The 9,286-nt window shown below is 63.7% G+C and overlaps 1 protein-coding gene across 1 annotated transcript in view; it reads left to right on the top strand.

The window, feature by feature from the left end:
* ARHGAP30 (Rho GTPase activating protein 30) overlaps window positions 1–9,113 on the top strand; it is a 9,684-nt gene extending 571 nt beyond the window's left edge. Inside the window, exons 2-12 of the mRNA XM_026083702.1 lie at window positions 755–857; window positions 3,230–3,374; window positions 3,510–3,592; window positions 3,709–3,816; window positions 3,949–4,076; window positions 4,223–4,391; window positions 5,056–5,156; window positions 5,407–5,484; window positions 5,793–6,269; window positions 6,373–6,587; window positions 7,269–9,113. Coding sequence (XP_025939487.1) covers window positions 755–857; window positions 3,230–3,374; window positions 3,510–3,592; window positions 3,709–3,816; window positions 3,949–4,076; window positions 4,223–4,391; window positions 5,056–5,156; window positions 5,407–5,484; window positions 5,793–6,269; window positions 6,373–6,587; window positions 7,269–8,879 — 3,218 coding nt within the window. The 3' untranslated portion in view covers window positions 8,880–9,113. The remainder of the gene's footprint in view (window positions 1–754; window positions 858–3,229; window positions 3,375–3,509; window positions 3,593–3,708; window positions 3,817–3,948; window positions 4,077–4,222; window positions 4,392–5,055; window positions 5,157–5,406; window positions 5,485–5,792; window positions 6,270–6,372; window positions 6,588–7,268) is intronic.
* Window positions 9,114–9,286: the final 173 nt, after the last annotated feature.

The raw sequence follows: 9,286 nt of genomic DNA on the forward strand, positions 1-9,286 counted from the left end.
GGCCGGGCCGAGGCGAGGCGAGGCGGCCGCGGCGGGTGACTCACGCCACGCGGTTGCATCACCGGCGCTTGAGCAAGGATGGGGCCGGCGGCACCACCCAGCACCCTGCCTGCCACCCCCGGGCACCCCGGTCGGGCACCGCCGAGGTTCGGCCAGGCCCCGGCATCCCCCGGCCGGGACATCCCGGCCTCGGCCCTGCCCCGGGGGACGTGTCTCCGAGGTGGCCTCCGCACAGCCCCGGCGTCCTCCTGAGCCTGCGGGCAGCCGGGTGCCCCTGGGTTTGGGCTGCCCCACGGCGTCACCGGCTCGGGTGCTGGGGACCGGGGGCCCGCGGGTGCCCGAAGAGGGCGTCGGGGAGGAGCCCGGCCCCTCCCGTGACTCCCTGCTCTTAGCGGGGAGCAAGTCCRGGTGCTTGGGGCACCGGCGGGATTTAGGGTGGGACCAAAGAGGGGTTTGGGCGAGGGCGGGCGCCGCTGGGATCCCCCGACAAGGGGACATCGCTTCCGCCCCATCCCAGCGGCCCCAGCTTAGCTCTCCCAGCGACTCCCAGTAAGCCAGGCAGTGGCTGGACTGGGCCGCCCTGCCCGCCTGGAGCAGCCCGGCCACGGGCAGCATAAATCCCCGGGATTAACCGGACCGAAACTCGCAGCCCCGGGGGCTGGGCTGGAGCTGGCGCAGCCGGGGCGGTGGGTCGGGCGGCCGGCGGGTGCCCGGCCCCGGGGGAGGCCGCGTCGCCCGACGTCTGTCCCCGCAGTGCCCCAGGTGCTGCGGAGCTGCACCGAGTTCGTGGAGCAGCACGGGGTGGTGGACGGCATCTACCGCCTCTCGGGCGTCTCCTCCAACATCCAGCGGCTGCGGTGAGCGGAGGGCAGGGATGGAGGAGGGTGGGGGGGAGGCAGGACAGGGATGGGACGGGATGGAGGCGGGATGGAGGCAGGAGGGAGATGGAAACAGGACCAGATGGGAGGGCGATGGCGACAGGAAGGAGGTGGAGGTGGGAAAAGGCGATGGGAGGGAGATGCAGATGGGGAGGGAGATGGGAGGGACCGGGTGGGATGGAGACAACAGGGAGATGGAGATGGGACTGAGATGGGATGGACAAAGGACAGGATGGGAGGAGACTGGAGGATGATGGAAAAAGGACTGATGGGAGGAAGATGGGGGGGGAAGTCGAGGATGGGATGGAGATGGGTCCAGATGGGATGGAGATGAGGGAGATGGAGCAGAGACAGGATGGAGATGGGACCAAATGGGAGGAGGCAGAGATGGGACAGGATGAGAGGAAGATGGGAGGGAGAAGAAAATGATGGGACTAGATGGGAGGGAGAAGGAAAAGAGATGGAGGGGAGAGGGAGATGGGATCTGGGTGGGAGGGAGACAGGGATGAGAGGGAGACAGGCCCAGACGGGATGGAGATGGGAGTGAGAGGGGGACAGGACAGACATGGGAATGGGATGGGGAGAGGACCAGCTGGGATAGATTGAGGATGGAGACAGGGAGAGGATGGAGATGGGACAAGGTGGGAGGGAGGAGGGGATGGAACGAGGCAGGAGGGAGAGGAGTACAGGACAGGGATGGGATGAGACAGGAGGGAGACGGGGATGGGAGGAGACAGGAGGGAATCAGGAGGGAGATGAGGACAGAGTGGAGACGGGATGAGATGGGGGGGGAGATGGGGATGGAATGAGATGGGAGGGAGACAYGGATAACATGAGACGCGACGAGATGGAAGGGAGATGGGATGAGATGGGGATGGGATGAGATGGGAGGGAGATGAGAACAGGATGGAGATGGGATGAGACAGGAGAGAGATGGGTGAGATGAGACGAGACGAGATGGGAGGGAGAAGATGGGACAAGACGAGAGGGAGGCAGGAGGGAGATGGGACAGGATGGAGACGGGCTGAGACAGGAGGGAGATGGGGCTGGGCTGGGAATGGGACGAGGCGGGGGGAGCCGGGCTGGTGCCTGGCTGGAGCTGGCCCGCGCAGAGTTTCCAAGTGCTGGGACAGCCGGCACTGCTGCCGCCCCCTCGCTCCCCCTTGCGCTCCTCCTTCCATCATTCCTCCTTGTAGTTGCTTTCTCCTGTTCTTTTATTCCCTCTTTCACTTTCGTTCCTTCATCCTTTTGTTCATTCTTTTGTTCCTTCAGTCTTTCTTTCCTTTACTCTTTCATTCCTCCTTTCACTTTCCAGCTTTCCGTGATTCATCCTTTCACTCTTCTGCTCGTTTCCTTTTTAATTCTTTCTTTTCGTTCATTGTCTCCCCTTCAGCCCCGACGTCCCTTCATCCCTCCACAACCCTCTCGAGGTTTCCCATCTTGGTGGGAGTCTCTGGTGTCCCCAGTGTCCCCAAGGACCCCAGGGTCCCCATACCCTCTGTGTCCCCGGTGTCCCTGTATTCCCAGTGTCCCCAACCTCCCCAGTGTCCCCTGCATCCCCAAGATCCCCAGTGTCTGCAGCATCCCAGTATCCTCAGTGTCCCTAAAATCTCTAGTGTCCCTGTATCCCATATCCCCAACATCCTCAGTATCCCTGTAACCCATGTCCCCAACATCCTCAGTGTCTCCAACATCCCCCATGTCCCTGTGTCCCCAACTTCTTCAGTGTCCCTGTGTCCCCTACATCCCCAAGGTCCCCAGTGTCCCCAGCATCCCTGTTTCCCATGTTCCCAACATCCCCAGTGTCCCTGTATCCCCTGTGTCCCCAACATCCTCAGTGTCCCCAAATCCCCTGCATGCCCAACATCCCCATCATCCCCAAGATCTCTGGCACCCCCCAGTGTCCTCAGCATCCCTGTGTCCCCAGTGTCCTGGCCACACTGCAGAAGGACCTGGCTGATGAACCCACCTCGTTGGCAGGCCATCAGGGCCATGTCAGGTCCCCAAGGCCATGCTGGGGCCACGTTGTGGGGGTTCCCATGTGTTCCCTGGGTCCTGCTGGCAGGGAGGGATGTGCCCAGACACCATCCCTGCAGCCCGGCTCTCCATGGGCTTGGGGACATCCCAGGGACACGTCCTGGGCACAGCCCAGCTCATCATCCATAAGAAAACTCTTGTGGCACCGAGGTGGAGCGGGGCCCGGGGCTCACTGGGGACGTGGGACAGCCCAGTTGGAGTGCACTGTGCCCTGGCTCTGCGGGCATCTCCATCCCACCCCGCAGCCCCAGGCTGGCCCGGGGCATCCCCCGTGGGGGCGCAGGGACCCGACGAACCCCACGCCTCCCTTGCAGGCAAGAGTTCGAGAGCGACCGCTGTCCGGACCTGCACAAGGATGTCTACCGGCAGGACATCCACTGCATCAGCTCCCTCTGCAAGGCCTATTTCCGCGAGCTCCCCAACCCACTGCTCACCTACCAGCTCTACGACAAGTTCGCCGTGAGTCCCGCTGGTGCCACTTCGAGCCCCACCGCGGTTCGGACCCCGCTGTCCTCCAGCTTCTCCAGTGTGGGAGGTTGGAGCTGGGGTGGCCCTGGGAGGTGGCATCCATCACCCCATGCCTGTCCCCAGCAGGATGCTGTGGCTATCCAGATGGAAGAAGCACGCCTAGTGAAGATCAAGGAGGTGTTGAAGGAGCTGCCAGCGCCGCATTACAGGTACAGGCAGGGCCCTATGGGGTGGCATGGCCCCAGCCATATGGGGGAACMCCACATGTGCATCTGCTGGTGTCCCCACTGCTCCCTCACACTCCCCCCTGCCCTGGTGCCCACAGGACCCTGGAGTTTCTCATGAGGCACCTTCTGCACATGGCGTCCTACAGCAGCCAGACCAACATGCACGCAAGGAACCTGGCCATCGTCTGGGCCCCCAACCTGCTCCGGTGAGCGCCGCGGCTCAGGGACTCTTCGGCATCGTGGGCAGGGGGTGGCCTGGGGGCATCAGCGCCCCAGGGGGATGCGGGATGTTGAGCATCCCCACTGGGAGCCTAAAACACCCTGTCTCACTGTGCCAGGTCGAAGGACATTGAAACCACGGGGTTCAATGGCACGGCGGCGTTCATGGAGGTGCGCGTCCAGTCCATYGTTGTGGAGTTCATCCTCACCCACGTGGAGCAGCTCTTCGGGGAYGCTCCTCTCTCTGGTACGGCCCCAGCGGGCAACAACTGGGGGGGCACCAGCCCTGCCTGGCTGGCACTGACCCCATGGGGACACCAGGGTCCTCCCTGTGCCATGGGGTGTGCGAGCATCTCCCTGGAGGCACCCTGAACCCGTGTGTGCGGCACCCAGGCAGCGAAAACAAGGCCCTGCGGAGGTCCCTGCTGCCCGGCGTGGGCCTGCCGGTGCCCCTGCCCGACGGCCAGCCTGTGTCCTACCACGTGCCGGCCRTGCTGAACCAGGGCGACGGGCCACCGCAGATCCGACCCTACCACACCATCATCGAGATCAGCGACCACAAGTACGTTACGCCTCCACCCCTCCGCACCGGGCTCTCCCCCAGTGTCACCCTGAGCATCCCGGGATGCCCCCATGGTGATGCCCTGTCCTGGTGGGATCTGCCCTGTGGAGCCCGTGGCCATGACCTGCAAGGCATGGTGTGCTCACGCTGCTGTGTGCTCACATGTGTGACCCTGCACAGGTACAAGCACGTGTAATGCAGCACACGTGCTCTCAAACATGCATGTGCACGTGTGTGCTCRTGTGCATATGTGCTTATGCCCTATGTGGTCATGCATGTAATCCTAAACATGCATCATACAGGTAAGCTCATGCATATATGCACATGCACACATGCTGCACACACATGTGCTGTCACACATGCATTTGTGCATGCACGTAATCGTACACTCATGCGTGCTCACAAACATGCTCATACAAGCCACTGTATACACATGCTTACACATTTATACGTGTGCACACACACACACATATGCTCCTACACCCTAATCCTACACACCCACACATTTGCATGCTTACACCCACACAAACCTCTCCAGGACCAAAGTGCCCCAGGCAGCGCCGTGTGCCCTGCTCTGGCCCATGCACACGCATGCACACGCATGCTGCCGGGCCGGGCACCTGCACACGGCCAGCCGGGGCCCTCATGTCCCTGCTCCCTGCAGAAGGAAGGGTTCCCTCAAGGCCAAGAAGTGGAAGTCGATCTTCAACCTGGGCCGCTCGAGCCATGAGTCCAAGCGGAAGCTGGTGAAGCCAGAGGAAAAAGGTGGGGAGCCCTGATCTCGGCGGGATTCCTGGAGAAGGGGGGTTCCCCATCACTCCCGGTTGCTCAGAGGGCATCCTGGGTTGGGCCCCACATGTCCATCTGGTGGCCCTGCATGGCCAAATCCAATTGTTTCCGGCTTGCAGAGCCCTTGGGACCTTTCACCGTGCCCTGGGGACAGAAGTGTGATGGCCATGGGACCCCTGCTAGCCCACCCACTTGTCCCTATTCCCCTTTTGCTTTCTCTTCCCAGAGGATAAATGCGGTAAAATAAGCTTGAGGCCAGCCAAGAGCATGGACTCACTCAGCTCCATGCCTTTCRCCAGTGATGGTAAGTGGGAGGTGGTGCACAGCCCTTGCTGGGGACCCGCCTTTTCCCCCCCGCAGAGACCCCTGTCTGTATAAAGCCACCTTAATCTGTCCCCAAAGCCCTTTCATGTGGTCATGGCCACATCAAGTGGCCCTAAGGGTAACCATGGTCTCCAATGGGGACCAGAGCAAAGTGGGGACAACCRACAGGGCATGGCCCTGGTCCTCCAGGTCTGCAGCATCTCCTGGCTGGGATCAGACCCTGGGTGCAGGAAGGTCCAGGAGTATTGGGTGTCTCTTGGCCCTAAATTTTGTTCCTGTTTGGTTTAGATGCCCCTCAGCTGGGCAAGAAGAGGTCAATAAAGCAGCCACCACAGCGCCGAGAGAGTTTTGACACTTGCTCCTCACCCTCACGGGAGGAGAGTTTCCCGGAGCTGGACGAGAGCCTRGAGGAGAAATTCAAGGCGAAGGAGGAGCCACGGAGCCTGGAGTCGGAGGGCGAGAGCAGCACCAAGTCAGAGCCCACCACCCCCAAACCAGGCCGGGCATCGCTGGTGGGGGCRGCTGCCCCAGGCCGCTCACCCAAGGCCACCCGCAGCCGTGCTGAAAAGTGTGCAGGGGTCCACATCTCAGGCCCCTTATCCGTCACCGTCCCCTTCCACATCACTTCCAATCTGTCCCGCCTCACCCGGGGGCTGGAGTGCCCAGCGCTGGGCCAAGTCAGGGAGCTCGTCACCAGCCCTCCAGCGTCCACCCGCACCGCTGTCAGGGAGCCGGAGGCACCTGAGCCGCAGGAAAAACCCACGGGTGAGACATGGCTGCAAGGAGGTCCACTCTGAGCAGGGATCTTGGGATACGAGGACAGCCCRTGGGCCACTGTGCTCAACCCTTCCCTCTTCTCTGTCCATAGGGGAGGCAAAGGTGGAAGGCCCTGCGGACGCAGAGGAAACCCGGCTCTCCCTGGAGCTGCGGGACTCCTTYGCCTTCCTGGATAACCAGGACTCGTGGCTGGACTACGCCAGCGAGGGCGACCCAGTGGCACGGTCCCTGCTTGGAGACGCTGGCCTCGAGGACGGGGACAGCTTCCCAGCCATAGAGGAGGGCATGGAAAGCGGGTTCATGAACGTAAGCTGAAATCTCTGTCCTGGTACTTTGTGGCTGGGCTGGCTGGAGGCACTGTATCACCTCTGCTGTCCCCATGCCCAGGGTAGAGAAGCTGGTGGCCGGGTGGTGACTGAGAAGGCAAGATGATGACAGAGAGAGCAAGGTGGTGACAGAGAGGACAGGGTGGTGATGGAGAGGGCAGGATGGTGCTGGACAGGGCAGAGATGGTGATGGTGAGACAGGATGGTGATGAAGAGGGCAGAGGTGCTGGTGGAGAGGACAGGATGGTGGTGGCGAGGACGAGATGGTGATGGACAGGGCAGAGGTGGTGGTGGAGAGGACAGGATGGTGACAGAGGGGACAGGATGGTGATGGAGAGTGCAGAGGTGGTGATGGAGAGTGCAGAGGTGGTGGGGGAGGATAGGATGGTGACGGAGAAGATGGGATGATGACAGAGAGGACAGGATGGTGATGGAGAGGATGGGATGGTGACAGAGAGGGCAGAGGTGATGATGGAGAGGGCAGGATGGTGATGATGAAGAGAGTGGAGTAGGGAGGCATGGATCCCATCCAGCTGGCTCCAGTGTGGTGCTCGATCTCTGGGCCAGGCTGAGCTTGAAGTTCAGGGCAGGCTCTGTGCCCCGGCAGAGGCTGGCAGTCTGCCCATGTGGCCGTCACCCTCCTGTCTGTCCCCATGCCCAGCCGGGGGAGTCCCCCGTGGAGCAGCCCGCCAGCTACCTGTCCATCGAGGAGTGCATGGATGAGGAGATGTTCTTCATGGCTCCCAGTGGCTCCGACACTGAGGACACCTCCAAGGACAGCGACTCCGAGGACATGTTCCTCAGCGCCCATGATGACCTCAGCCTGCTGGCCACAGAGCTGGAGCCCCACACGGAGCCAGCAGGCCAAGGGACGGCTCCAGAGCCACCCGCAGCTGCCGAACTGGGGACCACTGGCACCGCCATGCTGCAGGACGGCTTCTCAATGCCGGAGGCAGCAGGGCAGTGTCCCATGGAGGAGGAGGATGGAGGTGACGGGGAGCACCTGGGGGGTCTGGGCGGGGAGTCGGCAGAGCAGGGTGCACAGGGYGCAGGCGAACCCCCGGAGGAAGAGGGACAGGGAGGAGGCAGCAAGGATAAGGCTCTGGATGGCAGCGCTGGCCCAAGCAGAACTGACTCCAGCACTGAATCCAGCCCTGGAGATGAAGCTGGACAAGCCCTGGGCTGTACGGAGGCAGGGCTGCTTCCCAATGTGCCAGATGGGGATGTTGAAGAGGATGGGGCTGGCTGTGATCCCCCTGCGGCAGAGGAGCTGGAGACGGGAAAGGCCCAACCCCAGCCATCACAGGGATCCCCTCCAGTCGCTTTGCTGGAGACGACCCCTCAGGAGCCGCGGAGCCTCCTGGTCCCTGAGCTTCTGCCTYGCTCTGCGGCGCACGCAGAGGGGACCGTCCCAGAGGGCATTCCCGACGCTTCCCCACTGTCTGCCTCGGCCCCGGAGCTGCGGGATGCTCTCCCCGAGGTCCCAGCRCGAGGCTGCGCAGAGCCCGCCCCGCGCCCCGAGTCCATGGCCGTACTTCGCCGCGACGGCAGCGCCGCGGTCCGCCTGGCCTCCCGCACCATCAGGGTGCAGCAAGCCAAGTCCGTCCCCGTCGTGCCGCCCAAGCCTCAATTCGCCAAGATCCCCCCGGCCCTGAAGCCCGTGCCGCTGCCGGCCGCTGGTGCCCCCTGGGCCAGGGCTGGCGCGGACAGCGAGGGCTGGGGGGCAACCCTGCCCCGGCGGCCGCCCGGCTCCGCGGTGCCCGAGAGCCCCCGGGGGGTGACGCTGGAGAAGCGCCACAGCAGCTCGGGGTGCCCGGACGGGAGCGGCGCCGGCGGGCAGGCTGCAAGGCGAGCCGCGTGGCGCAACAGCGGCAGCATGTCCTTCGACACCGCCGTGGCCTTGGCCACTGAGAGGCACCTGGCGCAGATGCCGGTGAGGAGGATCCAGACTTACAGCGGCGAGGAGATGCCGGAGCCGTCGGGCACCGCCAAGCCCCTTCCCTTCCACAAAGCCCCCCTGAAACCGCTGGGCCAGAGGCTGCTGCGGCCCCTCAGCTGTGTGGTGGCCCCCGAGGGCCTGGCCCCGGGCAAGGCGCCGCAGGCCCYGGCCGGCCCCACCCCGCCCACCGAGGCTCCCGGCTCGGCCATCTGCCAGCCGGAGCCACCGGCAAGGGACAGACTGAGCCTGCCGCKGGCAGAGGCGGAGGAGGCCGGGGCCGCTCTGCAGGGAGCGCGGGAGGTGGAGAGCCTGGGCGGAGCGGGCGAGGGCTGAGGCAGCGGCGCCTGGTGCCCCAAGCCGCTCGGACGCTGGGGCTGGCCTGACGTCTTCCTCCTGCACCCCGCTTTCCCTTCAGACTTGTCCTGCTAGGCTCACGCGGGGCTCAGCCCCTCCGGGAGCTCGTCTTGGCTGTGTGGCATGGCAGAACTGCGGCCTCATCCCTGCGGCAGGCACGAGGCCAAGAGACTTTGGGTACTGTACGGGTAAATAAAGGCCTGGGATCCGGTTTCCTGGCATGACGTGGCCTGCTTGATGTGGGGTCCCAGAGGAATGGGGCAGCGGCCCCAGGGCAGGGCGGGTTGGGGTGTCCCCGGCCCCACAGCGGTGACAGGCTTTGGGGGTGGGATGGGGTGGGGGGCTTTGCCCTTCTCAAAGATGGCGTCGCCCCCAGCAAAGATGGC

The sequence above is a fragment of the Apteryx rowi genome, unplaced genomic scaffold (genome assembly GCF_003343035.1).
Source record: "Apteryx rowi isolate R43461 unplaced genomic scaffold, aptRow1 scaffold_610, whole genome shotgun sequence".
In the NCBI taxonomy this organism is placed as follows: domain Eukaryota; kingdom Metazoa; phylum Chordata; class Aves; order Apterygiformes; family Apterygidae; genus Apteryx; species Apteryx rowi.